This window comes from Meriones unguiculatus, chromosome 1 (genome assembly GCF_030254825.1).
Source record: "Meriones unguiculatus strain TT.TT164.6M chromosome 1, Bangor_MerUng_6.1, whole genome shotgun sequence".
Taxonomy (NCBI): domain Eukaryota; kingdom Metazoa; phylum Chordata; class Mammalia; order Rodentia; family Muridae; genus Meriones; species Meriones unguiculatus.
In genome coordinates, this window is record NC_083349.1 from 21,373,430 (window position 1) to 21,392,916 (window position 19,487).

At 46.6% G+C, this 19,487-nt stretch overlaps 1 protein-coding gene across 12 annotated transcripts in view; it reads right to left on the reverse strand.

Moving 5' to 3' along the window:
• The window catches only part of Ppfia1 (PTPRF interacting protein alpha 1), a 78,675-nt gene that overhangs the window by 8,936 nt on the left and 50,252 nt on the right, over window positions 1–19,487 (reverse strand). For 5 of the 12 annotated variants that reach the window (XM_060383274.1, XM_060383268.1, XM_060383266.1 and 2 more), the window contains 10 exons: window positions 18,501–18,530; window positions 15,791–15,942; window positions 14,705–14,877; window positions 14,315–14,408; window positions 8,596–8,677; window positions 8,306–8,506; window positions 6,182–6,244; window positions 5,690–5,716; window positions 1,963–2,141; window positions 1,779–1,876 (listed from right to left, as the gene is read on the reverse strand). In XM_060383274.1, the coding sequence (XP_060239257.1) occupies window positions 1,779–1,876; window positions 1,963–2,141; window positions 5,690–5,716; window positions 6,182–6,244; window positions 8,306–8,506; window positions 8,596–8,677; window positions 14,315–14,408; window positions 14,705–14,877; window positions 15,791–15,942; window positions 18,501–18,530 (1,099 nt within the window). The remainder of the gene's footprint in view (window positions 1–1,778; window positions 1,877–1,962; window positions 2,142–5,689; window positions 5,717–6,181; window positions 6,245–8,305; window positions 8,507–8,595; window positions 8,678–14,314; window positions 14,409–14,704; window positions 14,878–15,790; window positions 15,943–18,500; window positions 18,531–19,487) is intronic. The other 7 variants (XM_060383270.1, XM_060383276.1, XM_021634067.2 and 4 more) reach the window with 5 other exon arrangements.

Sequence of the window (19,487 nt, forward strand, 5' to 3'; positions counted from 1 at the left end):
TCCCCTGCCCTTCCCCCAGTCCACTGATGGGGAGGTCCTCCTCCCTTTCCATCTGACTGACCCTAGTCTATCAGGTCTCATCAGGACTGGCTGCATTGTCTTCCTCTTTGGCCTGGTAAGGCTGCTTCCCCCTCAGGAGGAGGTGATCAAAGATCCAGACACTAAGTTCATGCTACAGACAGTCCTTGTTCCCCTTACTAAGGAGCCCACTTGGAGACTGAGCTGCCATGGGCTACATCTGAGCAGGGGTTCTAGGTTATCTCCATGCATGGTCCTTGGTTGGAGTATCAGTCTCAGAAAAGACCCCTATGCCCAGTTTTTTTGGTTCTGTTGCTCTCCTTGTGAAACTTCTGTCTGCTCCAGGTCTTTCATCTCCCCCTTCTTTCATAAGATTCCCTGCCCTCTGCCCAGTTTGGCTATGAGTCTTACCATCTCCTTCGATTGGGTAGTCTTTCAGAAACCCTCTGTGGTGGCTCCTGTACTGTTCCCTGTTTTCTCCTTCTTCTGATGTCCATTATGTTTGCCTTTTTGAATGGGGATTGATCATCTTACCCAGGGTCCTCCGTCTAATATCCACTTATAAGTTGAGTATATACCGTATGTGTCTTTCTGTTTCTGGGATACCTCACTCAGGATGATCTTTTCTAGTTCCCACCATTTGCCTGCAAATTTCATGAGTTCCTTGTTTTTAATCGATGAGTAGTATTCCATTGTGTAAATGTACCACAATTTCTGTATTCATTCCTCAACTGAAGGGCATCAGGGTTGTTTCAGATTCTGTCTATTAGGAATAAAGCTGCTATGAACACGGTTGAGCAAATGTCCTTGTTGCATATTTAAGCATATTTTGGATATATGCCTAGGAATGGTATAGCTGGATCTTGAGGTAGCGCTATTCCTAATTTTCTGAGAAAGCGCCAGATTGATTTCCAAGGTGGTTGTATAAGTTTACATTCCCATCAGCAATAAAGGAAGGTTCCCCCTTTGCCATATCATCTCCAACATGTGCTGTCACTTGAGTTTTTGATCGTAGCCATTCTGGTGGGTGTAAGGTGATATCTCATTTTGATTTGCATTTCCCTGATGACTAAGGATGTTGAGCATTTCTTTAAGTATTTCTCTGCCATTCGATATTGCTCTATTGAAATAATCTGGTGGTATCTCCATGCCTGATCTCAAGCTGTACTACAGAGAAATAGTAATAAAAATTGCATGGTACTGACATAGAAACAGGATGGTAGATCATCCAGAAATAAACCCACACACCTATGGATACTTGTTTTTGTTTTTTTTTTTTATAAAAAAGCCAAAACCATACAATAATAATAATAAAAAAAAAAGATAGCATCTTCAACAAATAGTGCTGGTTTAACTGGATGTCTACATGTAGAAAAATGCAAACAGAGCCATATTTATCATTCTGCACAAAACTAAAGTCCAAGTTGATCAAAGACCTCAACCAGACACACTAAATCTGTTAGAAGAAAAAGTAAGGAAGAGCCTTGAACTCATTGACACAGGAGACAACTTCCTGAATAGAACAGCACAAACAACAATCAATCAATAAATGGAACCTCATGAAACTGAAAACTTCTGTAAAGCAAAGGTCACTGTCATCAGAACAAAACAACAGCCTACAGACTGGGAAAGGATCTTCACTAATCCTATATCTGACAGAGGGCTAATATCTAGAATATATAAAGAACTCAAAATAGAAAACATCAACAAATCAAATAATCCAATTAAAAACTGGATTACAAGATAAAAAGGGGGCTCACCTCTTATCTCATTCTGACTCTCTTCTCTTTTTCTTTCCAGTTCTTTTCGGTCATAATTCAACCTTCTCAGGCACATAATTCCACACTGGAAACTGTTTCTGTTTACAGAGACACAAAAAAGAGATTATGTGGAGCTAGCAACAGGGCAGGCCTCAGGGCAGAGAGAAGGCAAGTGCCCACTCACCTGTGGAAGCTGTCGACCATCTTCAGCTGCCCTCGCAGGTCTTTCTTGGTCAGGTGGTCCAGCATCCGGGCATCTACAAGGCACTCCATGAAGTAGCTGCGGTACTGCGGCAGGCCCAGGCTGGGCAGCCACTCGTTGCCGATCCACTCGTGGTTCATGTCCCCATATGCTAGTGTCTGCTTTTAGTAAGTGGGGGACATTAGTTATGAGTGTTGAATCCACATTTTCTGAAGACCAAACTAACAACAACACTGGTCTTGGGTACTCCTCAGGAATTGATTTCCCATCCCCACCATTTAAAAACTAGTTAGACTTCATAGAAACGGGATCATTAAAAGTCTGGGGCTCACTGTTGCCTTAACCTATCTAATGAGTCACAAGAAAACCACAGGTAACTGCAGAGCCCCTTCTGAAACAGCAGTTAACACAGCAATTAAGAATGACCACGACTCATGAACAAGTTTGAAGGATGGGTTCAACATGACTCAATAAAATTCTGGCAGAATTTGACTTTGGTTTTAACACTTTCTTCTAAGTAAAGTATTTAAAAAAAAAAAAAAAGCAAAAGTTGATTAGAAAAAAAAAACAGAAAAACCAATAGGTAACAGAATTCAATGAAGAAAAAGACAAATATACAATTATAAACAAGACATAAACACTCCTTTCAATCAAAAACAGAAAGGGGGAGGTGCTAAAAAGCAGCTTTTCCTTGAAAAGACTCAGTACAGTGCAGACTAAAGTAACAGTTATCAATCAACCTGACCCATTTATGTTTTCCAGAATTCTCCACCTGACACCACAACCCTTCCCTTCTTTTTCTTGAGAGGGTACTACCATAGTGCCCAGACAAGACACAGAGCTTCACACTCCACCCTACCAGGCCCTGTGGTCCTGGGAGGCCATCATCCTGAAGGATGGCACAGCACTGTCAACTTTCTGGGCGAAACTGATCCTCCTGCTTAGTGTCCCAAGTAGTGGATGACAAATGCACAGCCCCATAACCTTCTTCAGAGTGTGCGTGGCTTGATGTGGTGCAGAGACTGAACCAGGCCTCAGGTACAGATCTACCACGGAGTGACACCCCAGTTCTCAATATTCTTACAAGTTAAATCTCAGTATTTTCTGCCTCAGAAAAAAACAATCAAAATTTGTAATTCTAGTACTTACGAGCAGACATGAGGACTGCTACAAGCTGGAGGACAGCCTGAGCTACAGGGCAAGACCGAGTTGTAAGGATAGGCAGAAGGGATGAGAAACAAACAAACAAAAACCCAGCAATGAGCCAAACGTGGGATCACACATCTATAGTCCCACCTATTCAAAAGGCCAAAATAAGATAGTTGTTTAAAGTTAGAGGCTAACCTGGGCAACACAGCAAGACTTTGCCTCAAAGAGACAGACAGCAGTGGTAAAACATCCAAATATCCTCCAAGTATTTGCAAATTAACATGCTTCCAAAATAACATGCAAGAATCTGTAAGGCCAGCAAGTCAGCCAACAATACACTAAAATAAGACCTTATATCAAAAGGCTTAGTGTCATGGGAACATAGTCTGGATCAACATTTGGGAAAAAGAATAGGGGCATTTTGCATAACATAAAACTGGAAAAACATAATACTACAAAGGACACAGAAACACGTGAAAGTTTCACACACACACCTCCCTTCACTGTGGAGCATTCAGCATTCTAGGACTAGAGTGAATTGGCCTCCATACAGCACAGAGCACCTGAGAAGGGAAAGGACTGAATGTCTGTCCACAGAAAAGTGCAGTTGTGTCCTCACTAACTACCAGCACTGGGCCACCAGAACTAGGCTAGAAGCAAGGAAGAAAGTCCTTTCATTCACAGAGGACAGAACAAACAGGAAGCTGCACAACAGCCCCCGGGGCCAAGACACGGGTTGGAGTGTGCAACAAGAACGGGGATCCTTTCCAACAGGCTGAACCAACTGGAAACCCAGGTCAAAAAACATAGTTTCTAATGACCTTTAACCTCAAGTAACACAAAGCTGACTAAACAGGTCTGCCTTGTGCAAATGAACACACTGCAGGTATGGAGAACAAGTGACTAGATGCTGGGAAATGAAGACAGCCCTCCCCTACTTGTTTACCTGCTCCAGCCAAGGTAGAAAGAATGAGTGAGACCCAACAAGGACACTGAAGATCTAGTAGAAGAGCCATTCTATTACTGTCCCTAAGCACTCTGGGTCATCCTGAGATCTTAACTGTCCATCAGCACAAGGCCCCTCAGCTATTTTCTGGCCTGGCTCTGCCTTCTTTGAAGGGCCCTCTAAAGAGGGCCAAATGAGGTGGCACTGTCCCATTTCTGAGTACTTCCCACGCATGCCAATCACTTGTCTGTAGTGGCACCTATAGTGAGGGCTCAGTCTGGAGAGCCTTCCTCTTCTCCCAGGATGCTGAGACAACCTAGGAAAGGGAGTACAACAGAGCCAGACAGCCTGGTGAAGAGGAGTCTGGGCTGTGAGCTCAGTGAAACTTGGGCTGCAAAAAAGAAAGGGCCAAGGCCATACCACTTGCTGGTGGCTCTGCAGTGTCCACAGACTGACTGTCTGTGGGAGGGCAGGCTGACGCCTGTGCCCTGACAGCTCAAGTGGGAAGAGGATTGTTAGGGAGTAACACAAGCCTCCTCTTTCACACTCCACTGCAAAGTGTGCTGCTCCCACTTCACAGACTCACACAGGCAGCTGTTTCCACAAAGAACTAGGATCACTCTGCTTGGAGGTTTGAGGTGCACGGCAATAATCAGAAATCACCCGAATGATCACACTGACTGCCCATCCTGGAAGGAATTGCTAGCCAGACTGAATAGTGAGTGAGCTGATTAACAGGAAAAGGCAGAGCCACACTTTGATGCAGAGGGAGGTGGCTGCCTTGTGGCTACGAAAACTAAGAATATTACTTGTCTAAGTCCACAGTGCAGCCTCAGCAATGAACACTGCTAAAATCCAGGAAGGAACTGTCATTCACTGAGCTGCCCAAATGCAAAGATGGCAAAGCACTAAGTGTTTCTTGGGTGCTGAAGAACTGGGGCCTGAGAATGCAAACACAGTAAGAAGGCTCGGGTATTAAAGGCATTTGCCACTAAGCCTGAAAACACAGTTCCTGGAACCCATATTGGGGCAAGAGAACTGTTGACCCCAAGTTGTTTACCGATCTCACGGTGGCATGTGCACACAGACATATAGACAAACACATATAAATAAAAGTAATAAAAACTTCAAGAAAATGCAAACATCCATGAGGCAGGAAGAAACCTCACCTTTGAGAATTCCTTTAGTGAGATCTTTAAATCTGCACAGCATTAGGACAGCACTCAGTAAAACACTAACACAAAGACACAGGAAAAGGCATCATGCTTTTCAGATTTGCAAATTATTTCACAATTTTCTACCAGGAGACCTTGAAACTAAAATCACTCCATCAGGGAATTATGTGCACTCTTAAAAGGTGTAGACCCCTGTGTGAGGGACCCCACATTAACAGAAGCTGTGCTTATAAAGAGCCACCACCAGGGCTCCTGTGAGAATGTTCAAAGTTGTCCATGAGACGCTGCCAAGCCTGCTGTGGGCTTGTCTAAGTCTTTCAAGTCATTAATCACAGAGCAGATTGGGACGCTAAGAACATCCAAGACAAGTCACACACTTCCCCACCCCAGACACTTTCTGTGCCACACACAGTGAAGGTAGGTAGAGAAAGACGCCAACCTGAGCCCAGCTTCCCTCCTCGTCTTCCTGATGTTACATGGTTAGGAATGCAAAAGAACAAACTGTTAGTGTTTGTAAGCTTTGGAAAGGCAAGCAGGCAAACAGGGACAGCTGGATACATGAGCATGCTGGGGTCACAGCAGCATGCAATCTGCAGCACCAGCGGCCTGGGGTTCTCATGCAGAAACACACCCTTTCCATGGCAGTATATCAGTAAGAGGGAGAAGCTGGGATCCACTATCACAGCAGGGTGCTAAACTGAGCTCCCTCCCCAGGGCAAATCAACTCTATCTAAATGAGTATGTCTGCAACTTACAGAGCCTTGGGTGGGACAACTAAAACAAGCTCGAGTTTGTACCCTGAGTTGGTAACCTAAGTGGACATGTCTCTCAAACAACTGAACATTAACACTTTCATTCCCAACAGAAAGGCCAAAACCCAAGCTGGTCTGACACAGCATGTGCCCTGTGAACGCAGGCTGCGGTGACTAACCGTTTGCGGTGTGGCTGTGAGGGTTTCCATCTCTTCATGTGTCAACCAGACATTTCCTGTGGTCTAAGGTACCCAGTGCACCAGCCATATCCCGGGGCCAGGGAAGCATGACAAAGAGGAGAGGGCACACACATAAACTTCAGGCACAGGAGCCTGAAGCAAAGGCCACTCTTCACAGAAAATGACAAAAAGCCACAGCAGCCCAGCCTTCCTGCTGGCAGCTACACCCTGCCAGCAACTGGTCAACAGAGAAGAGCTCACAGCTTCCAGAGCTGGGCTGCTGTGTCCACCCGTGAGGTACTTAAATAAAGAAAAGAAAGCCCATTTTAGACTTCTAGAAATGTTGGCCCTCTCAGAACTCCACACTCACTATCTTCCAGCTGTCTCACTGGACTGGAGGTAGAGCTCAGTGGCAGAACTGCCTACCTGGTACAAGGCCCTGGGTTTGATCCCCAGCACTTCCAAAAGGAACCCCTGCCACAAAAAGCCACATTTCAACAGCAGGAGGAGGGTCCTTTTCCAGTTGGCAGGTACACGAGGTGAGCAGCCCAGACAGGCCAAAATTAACCACAATGTGTCCTTGTTGCATCTCTGCTAGTGCCAAATAGGGGACCAAAATCCACACGCTTGTTGCTGCAAGCTCAAGGGAGGAATCTATGCCTATGCCAGATAGTGTGGAGGGAACACTTCTAAGCTGAGATGGTGGGAGCTCCCCAAAAGAATAGAGTTGAGGAAAACTTTCAGAGGGGCAACAATGAATATCCCTTTCTTACATGAAACTACCAAGGAACAGAGAGGACCGTGGTGACAAATGCCATTCTCTGGATGAGAGCTCTGAGTCATAGTTGAAGACAGAAGCCCAGGGTTCATCCCACAGAGAACAGAAAAACCTGAACACTTTAAGTTTGAGCCCTGGGTCAGGCCTTAGGCTGTTGTAGAAAAGTGTGTCTCAAAGGTACTCCACGAGTTTCTCAAGAGACACTCAAGCTAAGTCAGGAGTACGGCCATCTCTGGCTTTCCCCTTTGGTTTTTACAGAGGAAAACAAAAACAAAACAAACAAACAAACAAAAAAAAAAACCCACTGTCCATTGAGAAGTAAGAGTGAATTCTCTAGTGACCAGGATGCTAGGTGGCAGCTTTCCTTGCTCGATCTATCAAGGTGCTCTGCAGATCTCCACAGAAAATGCAAACTACTTAGTCCTCCCATGCTGCCACCAAGCCCATGCCAGGGCAGAGTTCACAGACTGAGGAGGAAAGGGGCTGGACACCAAGAATTTTAATCCAGCAGCATAAGTCTATCTCCTCTTCCCTTGTTTTACTTCCCAGCACACTGTGCCACCACATATGGCAGGGAGAGAGCACCCTACCTAGAGGCAGTGCTGCAGATAAAGAGGCCACAATCCCACCTCTGTGAAAGAGCAGCCATAGAGGCCAGCAGCCACTCCTGGTGAGTCAGAGACCCTGGATCCCTACAGTTGCACTGTGAAGAAGTCACAGACACTGGACTGTGTGACCTGCTCAGCAAGTCACCCATTCGTGTGTGAATGCAAATACCAGCTCTGTATGGCCAGGGGTCATGAGACATGAAAGGCAAAAGGCAGAAGTGTGAGTATAGAGTGTACATTCCTGCCCAGAAGCCCTCAGGACAATCAGTACAATAAAGGCATGTGAGGTTCACGAGAGTCAATTTCCACCTTTAAACCCTTTTCTTCTTGAGGTTTTTCTAGACAAGTTTTCATTTTTAACCTGAGTGAGGTCTCAATATGTTGTTCCTGCTGGACTCAAAGTTTTGATCCTCAGACTCCCATGAAGCTGAGATCACAGCGAGCCTCACGCTCAACTTCAGGAAAGCTTTCATGAAAACCTTTGTTCAATGCCGGGGGATGAACCTTCACATGCCAGGCAAGTGCCCTACACAGAGCTATACCCTAGCCTAAAATGCTTGCTATTCTTGGGTCATCCAAGTCACATAAGCATGCAATAGTTCTAAGGCATCTGCAGCAAGTTTTAAATGAGACCTGCTGGGGGCTTCAAAGACCCAAGAGAGCACACTGAGTAGTTTTTAGCCTTCTAGGAGGCAGTCCTCCCTCCCAGAGCAGAAGAGCATGTGACTGGGGACTTACCGTCCTGGATGTGGGTGGGGCAGAAGGGCTAGTCAGTGACATTATCTCCTGGATGGCCAGTCGAAGTTTCAGCCTGTGCAGGGGGTTGCTGATGCCAATCTCCCGCTGGATCTCCGTGTCTGACAGCGCTGACATGATAGCACCACTCTTGACATTTGCTCGGCAAGCAGCCACATACCAGGCAGGCATCCCAACCCAGAGCTAGACACAGGAACAAGAAGGCCAGAACATCAAGCAAGTGTGAGAGACCTCGGTGAGTTCCTCTAATGCAGCATGTGAAGAGGACTCACCTCCAGCCACACCACCACCGTGGGCCCGTCCCACTGCGCGAAAGGCAAGCCTTGCCTGCGAGCCTCCTCCAGCAGCTCATGCCTATGAGGGAGAAACATTCAAAAGAACCACTGAAATAGGCATCTTTGAGAGGTTTCCAAAGTAAAACAGGTGCTCACTTTCCTTCAGTTTCAAGCTGCTGGCATCACTCACAACACACTAGCTTATGTTTACTACAGATCACCTGCACAAGGAGCTGGCTAAGCCCTTAATCACCACAGGCTCCTACATCCTCTGAGAGAATGACCACCAGCTTGAGTGACACCAGTAGTCCCAGAAGTCTTCATTTATAAGTTCATATGGCATAAGGATGAAATCCAGGCACCACACCCTTTCACATTGTCCAAAGAGCACATCCAGGTTGGCAGATGGATACCTAGTGCTGAGTGTCCTTAAACATACAACAAGCATGGTGCAAAAGAAATTGAAGGTAGTGGCACAAGCCTTTATAATCTCAGGACTCAGGAGGAAAACGTGGGCAGATCTCTATGAGTTCGAGGCCAGCCTGGTCTACAATAGTGAGTTCCAAAACAGTCTGAGCTACATAGTGAGATCCTCTCTCGAAAAAATAGAACCAGAACAATAAAATCGAAAAACAATGGTTCAAAGCCCTGGGGAGACAGGGCAGTGGGTAAACTGCATCCCGGCACACACGAGGTATGGATTCTACCCCCACACACAGGTTCTTTCTTGCAAATTACATTTTTTTCTTGTGTGCACACGTAGCAACCAGAAATTCAAGAACCTTTTATTTCTAAAGACAAATACTGTGTAAGATCCAACTCTGCAAAACGAAAAACAAACCCTCAAATCCTGGCTCCATAATAACTGCCAACAAGCACGCCTTTCCCTCCAGTCATAATGTCACAGATAACTTTGAACCTGCCTTCTTCAGTCACCCTAGGCTCCTACGGTCAATGGTTGCTTTCTGTCACTGCCTCCTGGTTAGGGGCAGGTGCCCAGGGCACTGGCATTATTTTGTGTCTCAGGCAGGATCAAAATAGCACTTCTGAACTGAGGGACAGAGGTACTCAGACTAGAAGAGACAGTAAGTGTGCTCATGTGGTCTGTTAGGTGGACACCAGCCCTGGCTACAGGGAACGAGCCAGTGTCTTTAGGACACCAAGTGTACATGTGTGAGCATGGTGTACGTATGTGTGTGCATGGTGAGTGTGTGTGTGTGTGTGTGTGTGTGTGTGTGTGTATACATAGAACCAGTCAGTAGACTTCAGATGTCTTCCTCAGTAGCTCTCCACCTTGCTTTTTGAGACAGGTTTCTTACTAAACCTGAAGCTGATTGGCTAGATGGACTGGTCACTGAGCTCCAGGGACCCATCTGACAAGTTGGAAAATTCTGAAATTTTGGTTTGTTTATACACAGGGGGTTAGAAAGATGGCTCAGCAATTAAGAAGACTAGCTGCTCTTCCAAAACACTTGGGTTCAATTCCCAGGACCCAGATGGTGGTTCACAACTGTCTGCAACTCCAGTTCCAGGGGATCTAACTCCCTCACACTAATATACACTCAGGCAAAACACCAATGCAAATAAATAAATAAAAATTAAAAACACAGCAATATTATAATGTGCTTTTGCTTTAATCTCAAGTGTCGGGATATGGGGCTGCTTTGTAGCAGGTGACTATGATTTGCCTTGGGCTCTAGCAGAGCATGGTTTTGCAAGCGGTACATAGTTTCTGTGATTGTGTGACATTTGGAATTCTGGTATATAAAATGCTAAAGCCCTGAAAGTTGGTGTTGGTGATTGTTCAGAGGGGTGTGCAGTTTGTAAGTAGTTGTACTCAAAGAAGAAACAAGAAGAAAGAAATTAGGTTCAGGGATCTCTTTCTCTCCCCTCTTTCTTTCCTATCTAGTAATAGGGGGTAAAACTGAGGCGAGGGTAAGGGTAGGAAAAAGAATCCATAAAGTAGCTAAGAATGGGTCCATCCACCTGTCTCTGAGTTCCCAGCACTAGGTTGAAGATCACCACACCCAGATTTCACATGAGTGCTAGAGATCCAGACTCAAGTCCTCATGCTTACATGGCAGGCACTTCACAGACTGAGCCATCTTCCCACCCCAAGAATATTTCTTCGAAAACTCCTACATAGCTGTCTGTACCTCAGGTCTGAGACCCAAGAGTGTCAGACTGCTGACCTGGGGCCACAGATGCTGCTTCCAGCCTCAATTCCATAATCCTAGACATGGAACCAGGGCAGTAGAGATTCTGCTATGCCTTCTCTTCCTGGGCTATGTGACATAGCAGTAGTGAAAATCTCTAACCCTCCCGTCTCTGAAAGGACTGCACTAGGATTGTGGACATGAGCCATCATGCTAAGTTCCCAACTGTAAAATGGGTGCTCTGACACAAACTGATGCAGCAGAAGCATTGCCTTTATAAGCAGAACTGAAGGACTAAGGGGTGTGGCTCCACAGCACACTGCTGGCCAAGCATTCACAGAACTCTGGCCTTCATGCCGGTGGTAGGAAATTGGGAGTTTTAGAAATGCAGTCAATTCTATGAGGAATGGCCCCTGTATAAAGACCAAGCCACAGTCACATGGAGTTTTGCTCACCTACTCCATGGTACCAGCAAGCATGGCAGCTCCCCACCATACCCAACTGTACTTTTATTTTCAATATGCCAGCGCTGTCCCATTTCAGCCCAAGGAGCCTTTCTTCCCTGATATCAGTCACAGCAAGTGTCTACATCAAGTGAGCAAGCTAGGAGTCCTAAGGACAACAGTGACATCACTGTTGAAAGGTCAGAGGCTACCTTTTTGTCAAGACCCTCTCAGAAGCTCAGCACTGAGGGTGAGCCTGGTGTCTTTAGGAATATCCCATAGCATGGGTCTCCACGAAGTCCAGTTCCCCTCCTGTGAGCACTCCACAACCCCTGGCAGTGGCCTGAAGCTTGTGGCTATGGGCACCACTCTTGCTGGGGAAGGGAGGAAGGGTGCTGCCCTAAACTTTCTCAGCAGTTCCCCTAAGCATGAAGGCAGTTACCAAGAAACTTTGCCAGGCTCTTGCCAACCTCGCCTGCCTGGTCCACTCAGCAGGCAGAAGATATCCTCAAGTCAGGGGCTGGCCACAGGAAGCATTCCTGAGAGATGAGTTTGAGTCATCACACACATACACTCACAACACACATTACACATGCTTAGTCAAATCACAAGTCTACCTTTCCACACCCAATGCTCACATTCAGGATCACAGATAAACTGAAACACTGGGAAAATTTAGACCGTTTTCTCTCACACAGAATACAAAACTTCTACAGAGAAAAGAATGTGGTGATACAGTTGTCAGGCCATGCCTTCTGGTTTCATTATAGTGTGTGATGTGAAACAGAACACATCAGTGGAATCTGGAGGCATTAGAAGTTTCCTAGTGCAGTTTCAGGAGGCAAGAGGCTATGTTTTTTGTTTTTTTAATAATTTATTTGTTTTTATTTTATGTGCATTGTATGTCTGCATGTATGTCTGTGTGAGAGTGCCACATCTTGGGGTTACAGAGTTGAGAGCTGCCACGTGGGTGCTAGGAATTGAACTGAGGTCCTCTGGAAGAGCAGTGCTCTTAACCGCTGAGCCACCTCTCCAGGCCCCAAGGGACTACGCTTTAATACCAACTTTCATATAGCCAAAAGGCAACTCCCAAGGTATCTCAAAACATTTTCACTCAGTTCAAAAACAGCAATATTCCAAATTGGATGTTAAGAGGTTTCTATGAATTTGAATGTTAAGAGGTTTCTGTGAATTTCTACCTGCACAGTCCTGAAGGTCTGGGAGTCCCCAGCACTGCTAGTGGGGCCTGGTTCTCACCGGGGGCACTGACCAGTTATTAGATGACACATGAGGCAAAACTCATGACTAGCAGCCCCAACAGCAACTGCGGTACCACTCTAGGTGTGGTGCACTGTCTCTAGAGCACTCAGGACCCTCTGCAGAACCACCCAGTCCATCCTGGCTCAAGGCCTACTTCCCTTCTAAGTTCAGCTCTCACTTCTGGTCTACACCCTCTGTCTGTTTTTTGATGCACTGCCTCATACTAGCTGCCTGCTTTCCTCTATGAAGCAGGGTTCCAGACAGTCATTCTTTGCAGAGGAACCCTACCCCCACACCACCCCCACACCACCCCCACACCACCCCCACACCACTGCTCTGTGCCCCTGGAGTGAAAGTTGTTCCAAACAGTACTATGTATCTTCAGCACAGATTTACTTTATTTTTTTTTTTTCTCTTTGCAACCCAGGGCCTCTCATGCTATGCACATGTTTCATCCTGACCCACACCTCCAGTCTTTCAAGACTTAGTGTAGAACTGAAATTTAATAGCTTACAAATTATTTTTTAAGGTTTATTTATTCATTATTTGTACAGTATTCTGCCTGCATGTGAGCCAGCAGGCCAGAAGAGGGCACCAGATCTCATTATAGATGGTTGTGAGGCACTATGTAGTTGCTAAGAATTGAACTCAGGACCTCAGGAAGAGCAGCCAGTGCTCTTAAACTCTGAGCCATCTCTCTAGCACCAGCTTACAAATTCTTAAGTCTGTCTGTGATAAAAGAAGACAATCTACCAGGAAAAAAACACAGGGGGCCATTCACATGGACCCAAAAAGTCACTGTGCTGTTATTTAGGACTACTTGCAGGACTCAGAGGTATTTATTCGAGACTGGTCCTGTGTCTCAGGCCAGCCTTGAACTCAATGTGCAGAAGATGACCTTGAATTTCTGATGCTCCTGACTCTACCTCTGGGATTTTACATATTCGATTTACATAGTGCTGGTGAAGGACCATGGCTTTGTGCATTCTAGACGAGCACGCGACCAGCTGAGCCATACCCCAGCACAGTTACCACTCTTCAAGATACCCACCGTCCCATTTAATATTCAGAAAAGCCATCAAAGGTGAGCTGCTGTGATTCTCATCTTACAGGTGAAGAAAACAGGCACAGGGGGCTACATCTACCAGAGCCACAAAGCTGAACTGAGCAGGGCAGGATTCAGACTCCAAAGTTGGGTTCTGGAGCATGCCACCTCAGCAAGACACTTCACAGGGTGGCTGGAATGCAGGCAAACGCCTCCTATGTGTCATAAATACTCCCTTCTCCAGGAATTGTGGGTTAAAAAAAAGGTTGTAGTTAGCCAGATGTGGTGGCACACACCTTTAATCCCAGCACTCAGGGAGTCAGAGGGAGGAGGATCTCTGTGAGTTAGAGGCTAGCCTGATCTATAAATCAAGTCCAAGATAGCCAAGGCTACACAGGAAAACCCTGTCTCAAAAAACAAAAACAAAAGTGTGTGTATATATGTGTGTGTGCATGTGTGCGTGAATGTGTGCTTATGCATGCGTGCATGTGTGTTGGTGGGGGAGGTATGCATGTGGGATTGCTTCAGATACATGCAGGGGCCAGACCTCAATATCAGGCACCTCCCTCTACTGTTCCCCACACAACTTTCTGAGAAAGATCTCTCACTGAACTTGGAGCTTGCCCCTTTTGGTTAGATTGGCTGGCCAGCAAGCTCCTTCATGGCAGGCAAGAGCTCGCTGTCTCTACCCTGCCTCCCCTCAGCATGGAATTACTCTTTCAGAAGGCTGTGTATAGAACTGGAACCAGCTGAAACCTAATCACCATTCACCATGAAGACTGTCCAGTAGGGAGATACAAGGAGAAGCTTACTTTTTCTGAAGTTTACGGTTTTTCTCAGCTTGTCCTCCCAGTTTGCTGAGTCCCAAGGCATCTTGAGATGAATTTTCTGTCTCTGTACCACCAGCTACAAGGAAGCAGAGGCCCCAGACTAAAGTGAGTCAACATGGCTGAGCAAAGTTCAGGTCCAGAGGCAGCATTAAGCTTATACAAAGAGCTATTTCTGACCAAACAGCCCAGCAAACTGATTAAAACAACACACCTGGCATATCTGAACTGTTAGGCATTGTTCTCTGGGTCATATCTGTTCCCCCTTCGAGGGCCCACGTTCCCTAGAGAAGGTATGTGGGAGATGGGCAGACACAGCAGGCACCCAGGATCACCCCACACCCTTGTTAAGATGCTTACTGCAAACCTACCAACCTTGCCCTGGTGACTCCTTGCCCAGAGGCCCAGGCCGACCCTTTTCCTTCTTCCCAAACAAGCGACCGATGGAGGACTTGATGCCCTTCTTCTTTGGGGCTTTGTGGAGGGAGTCTTGGCTACTATTACTGCTGCTAGGGTTGCTCACAGGACCATCCTGGGAACCTGTGGAGCTTCAAGAAAAGAAAGTGGACTTTTACTAGGAGCTGTGTCACAACACAGGAGTCGATGCCTAGGCACTACAGTACTCTCCTGGGTTGTTTCTGAGACAGGCTTTCACTCTAGCCTAGGCTAGCCTGGAATTCCTAACCCTGTCTCAGCCTTGAAAACACTAGGCTTTTAGCCATGAGTCACAATACCCAACCAGACACTACATTTTAATAACTACTCCTCAGAGTTCCTAAGATGCATCAAGTCTCTCATAGTATGCTCTGCTGTGACACAGACTGCCAAGGAATGCTCAGAAGGAAGGTTGGTTCTGAAAGCCCAGCTTCTCTAGGACTTGACATTCCTCTTAAGAGGAGGTCTCACCTCCAAACAGCAAGTGAGGGAGCAGCAGAAAGGAGATGCCCATGGGGATGAGAGAAATTAACTGCTGGTCAAGAACGATGCTTACTACCTGCAGACCTAGGTGAGAGCTGCCATTCGTATGCCCTCTCCTGCTCAGGACAGCATAGAAACTCTGCAAATGGCCATGCAATGACTGTCATCACGCAACCATACAGGCTCCTATTTTTCTGACAAGAAGCATTAATAAAGAAGTGGGAAAACATAGACTGCCAAGCAACTTGGAGACCCAAGAAGACAAGAGAATACAAGACGCCGGGCTGTCAGTAGAGCAGCACCATCCAGAACCACACAGGCGGGTGAATATGGACAAGGCTGTGAGGTCCTGTTGCATCATTCTTTGCAATGTTGCCCAGCAGGACCTTCTGCTGGGAACTACCTGAGGCAATGGCAGAAATTTCAACTGAATAACCTGAAACTCTTTAAAATCTATGCTTTTTCCAAGTCATGATTACTATTCTAAAATCCCAGACAAACAGGGCTCCGCATGGGGCTGCTGTTCTCAGCACCACTTCTTACTTCCTCAGGTCCCTGATGTCCTCATGGCTGACCGTGTGCAGCGCGCCCTTGTGCAGCCTGTCTAAGTGCAGGGGCCTCGGGGAGGAGGGGGGAGAGGTTTCACATTTTATCGTCGTCTTGTCGTCTCGTACCTCTTCTCTGGAAGCTGGCAACTGAGGGCAAGATAAGGACAAGAACAGTGAACAACATACTAAACCCCAACTTAAAGATCTATTAGCCACTTTCTGCTAATACAAGAGGACTTTTTTTTTTTTTTGTAGTTTTGTTCTGAGATGGGACCTTGTGAGAACACTACCTTAGCCTCCCCAGTACTGGGGTGCCTGGGCGAAAGGCTACATTTTAATTTTGGCTCATACCATCTTAAGGACTGCTATCCAGAAGGGAACCAAAACCACAAAGCAATGTAATTCACAGCCCATCTCCCTGGGAAAAGTATGGAGCAGGCAGGCACAGAACACTAGCAACTCCACCCTGAAGTCTAGGCACATCAGAGGCCAATGTTATTAAAGGCCAACACCCAACAAGGCAGCCAAGACCTGATTCACACTATCAATTGCATCCTAACTGAAACAACAGGGCAACCCTTTCACTGGCCAGGAGCTCTAACAGGCTTCCTCAGGCCACTCTGTGGGTACACTGAGGAAATAGAGTCTTCCTCAGCAAGTGGCCAGCACCTTCTTGTCTGCAAGATGGGAACACACAGAACAACTTGAGATCATGAGCCACACCCATGTGCCTGGCTGCATTTCTGGGTGTTTGGACTGCAGGTTGTATATGGAGGCACATATGCTAAATAAGACCTGTGTTTTAGATAGAATAATCCTGCATATGTCATTGAGATGGCCATGAGTGTGTACTGAGGAACACCGGGTAGAGGGTCCACAGCAGTGAGAAATTTATCCCGTTTGGGTCCTATGGATCCACCTGCACATGAAACATGGCAAGCATCGGCATACACAAGAGGACTGGCAGCTGACAGCTGGAATGGCACTGAGCAGCACTGGGCCCGCTGTAGCCCAGTAAGGCTAAGCTTCAGCAGCTCAGCACACTCATTAGCCAGCAGCAGATAACATTCTGCATCTCCCTGTCAAAGATGATCTCAAAACACCAGTGGGCATCATAGACCAGAGCCAGGCTCTGAAGGGCACATGCTCAGCACGCAGGAGGCCAGGGTTCCATCACCTCCTCCCCAAAGCCACAATGACTAGAAACTTTGGAGAAAATGTTAAAAAGTTAAAAGGCTTAAAAGTGTGATTATTAACACAAACCAAAGACTGAGCTCAGGAGCAATCCATATGTGGGGGATGGGAGCTATCATGCTCCTGACTGAGCACAGCCTTACCCAACAACAGCTCTCAAGCTGGTCCAAACATCCTGCCAGCAACTTCCAAGTGGGCCCTCCATGCTCCTTCAAGAAGGGATGGCACTAAGACTCTTCAACATTACCAAGTAGGGAAGTGACCTTCACTTGGCAGTGATACTAAAGGAGAGGCAGTGTACAACACAATACAGCATCTAGCCCATGCCTGGCTCTGTAGACCAGGTCTCCATGCTGGAGTGAGTGTGGCTCATAACTGCTTCCTAATTGCTACAAGCCAGCGGGGCTGGGAGGAACACCATACAGGGCAACTGGGAGTTGTGTCACTGCAGCCACCTTGAGTGGCATGGTTTATTTGGTTGGGGGCAGGGGGTAGGAATGGGGTCTTGTTTGTATCCCAGGCTGTCCTGGAACTTGTGACCTTCCTGTTGTGCATGGGCACTATTGGAGCAGCACAGGTAGATAGCCTTTTTGTTTGTTTTGTTTTAAAGAAGGCAACAAACCACAGCACCAACAGGGCAACACTCATTCGCAAACTCATCAGTGGCAGGTGAGGACGGAAGTCACAACTTTTCCATAGTACAGCCACTAGGAAGGTTGATGACAAGGCAGGGCCCGTGGGCTGGAGCATGGAAGATCAGAGGTAGAATGTCTAGGTCAGCTGCCAAAACAACTACTGCCAGCTTTTCCCAACTTTGCCCAGCATGCTGCACGCACACCAACTTCTAGGTACTACCAGGGAATCAGGGCAGCTGGCAAAAGGCCCAAGGGCAAAGTGGCCACCAGCTCAGCTTTTGAAGCCAGGCAGACCTGAACACACACCTGTACCCCACACCATGACAGAGAAGCTTCAGCTTCCACACTGATAAATGGAGTAACTATGATGACCTGTATCCCACAGGGATACATGCAAGAGTTAAGAGAATGCTTCCAGCACTTGGGAGGCTGAGGGGAGAAGATTCTTGCGAGTTTGAGGCTGATCTAGGCACCCAGTGAGTTCCAGGACAGTCTGAGCTACAGACTAAGACCTTGTCTCAAAGAAACAAAATTGCTAAAAATGAATAAAAAGACAACGCCTTGGCCACACACTAGGCCTAGGCTCGGCACGGGCATGAGCTCACTGTTTGGCAGCCCCAGCCTTCCCCAGAGTGTACCCCTGCAGCTCTACCTCAGGAACTCTTCCTCTCAATTCTGAATAGCAGACAAGCATGCAATGATCAGACACAAATGCTTCAGCTCCAGTATTTCAGGGACAGGCTTCCCACATGACCACATCATGACATGCAGAGTCAACACTAAACACTGCTGCGAAATGTCAGTTATTTCTCTTCACATCGCAGTAGTGTGTCACTCATGAAGACATAGGATGTGTAAGATCAACAAGTGATTTACCTGTCTCCGGTGCTTCCTTAAGTCACTAGGCTGACAGATGCGTGTGAAGAAAGGAGAGAGAAAGCAGGTTTACTGCACTTGTTGGGGAAAAGATACAAGGACTAGTGAGGCAGGGCCAGAAGGACAGACACAGGCTGAGCACTGAGGAAACATCACTGGAAATAAACATTCTCAAGACAGTTAAAAATTAGGCAGGTTTCCCAGGAGGCAATACCAGTTATTACTTGGCTAAGACTAAGTCTGAACATAGGCATTTCACTAAAATCCAGCATTTCATGGAAGGAAGGACTCTAATGACCTTCACCCTGAGCCAGCCTCTGCAGCTACTTACAAACACACTGGAATTTAATAAATTCTATCAGGAACTGTTACATTCTGTTATAAAGTCAAACAAACCAGTTCTGAGTTAATTATTTACTGAAAATTTGCATAAAATCCCTAACTAGAATTTTATTTACAACTTTTCAGCTGTTTAAAGCAGTAAGAGCAAAGCTTCACCCATGAAAAGATGTATGAGACTAGTGGGGTACCAGGGAGAGCCTCTATGTCTTACAGAATGCACAGCTTCTGGTGAGAGTTTATCACAGGCAGCAAGTTTGTCAGCAGGTAGCTGAAAGCCATGTGACGCCAGAACCAAAAGGGGCTGTGTCTGTGCAAAGCTTCCATCAGTACCACATGAGATGGGTCATCTCTGCATACATCTCTCCCCTGCAGAATCACAGACCTCACACCCTTTCCTGCCTGTGGATACATGCAGGATACACAAGTAACAGAAAATACATTCTTCACATGAAGAAGTCCAACAACCCACTCTTCCAGCACACTACAGCAGATGTGCACTCCATCTGCAGGAGCTACAGGGGGACTGTCACAGCACAAGGTGCTAGATGGACAGACAGGGATCTGGGGTCAGGATCAGATGGAAATAGACTGACAGCCAGCAGGTGGACAGTCTAAGCTGAAAACACACACACACATCTATTCCTA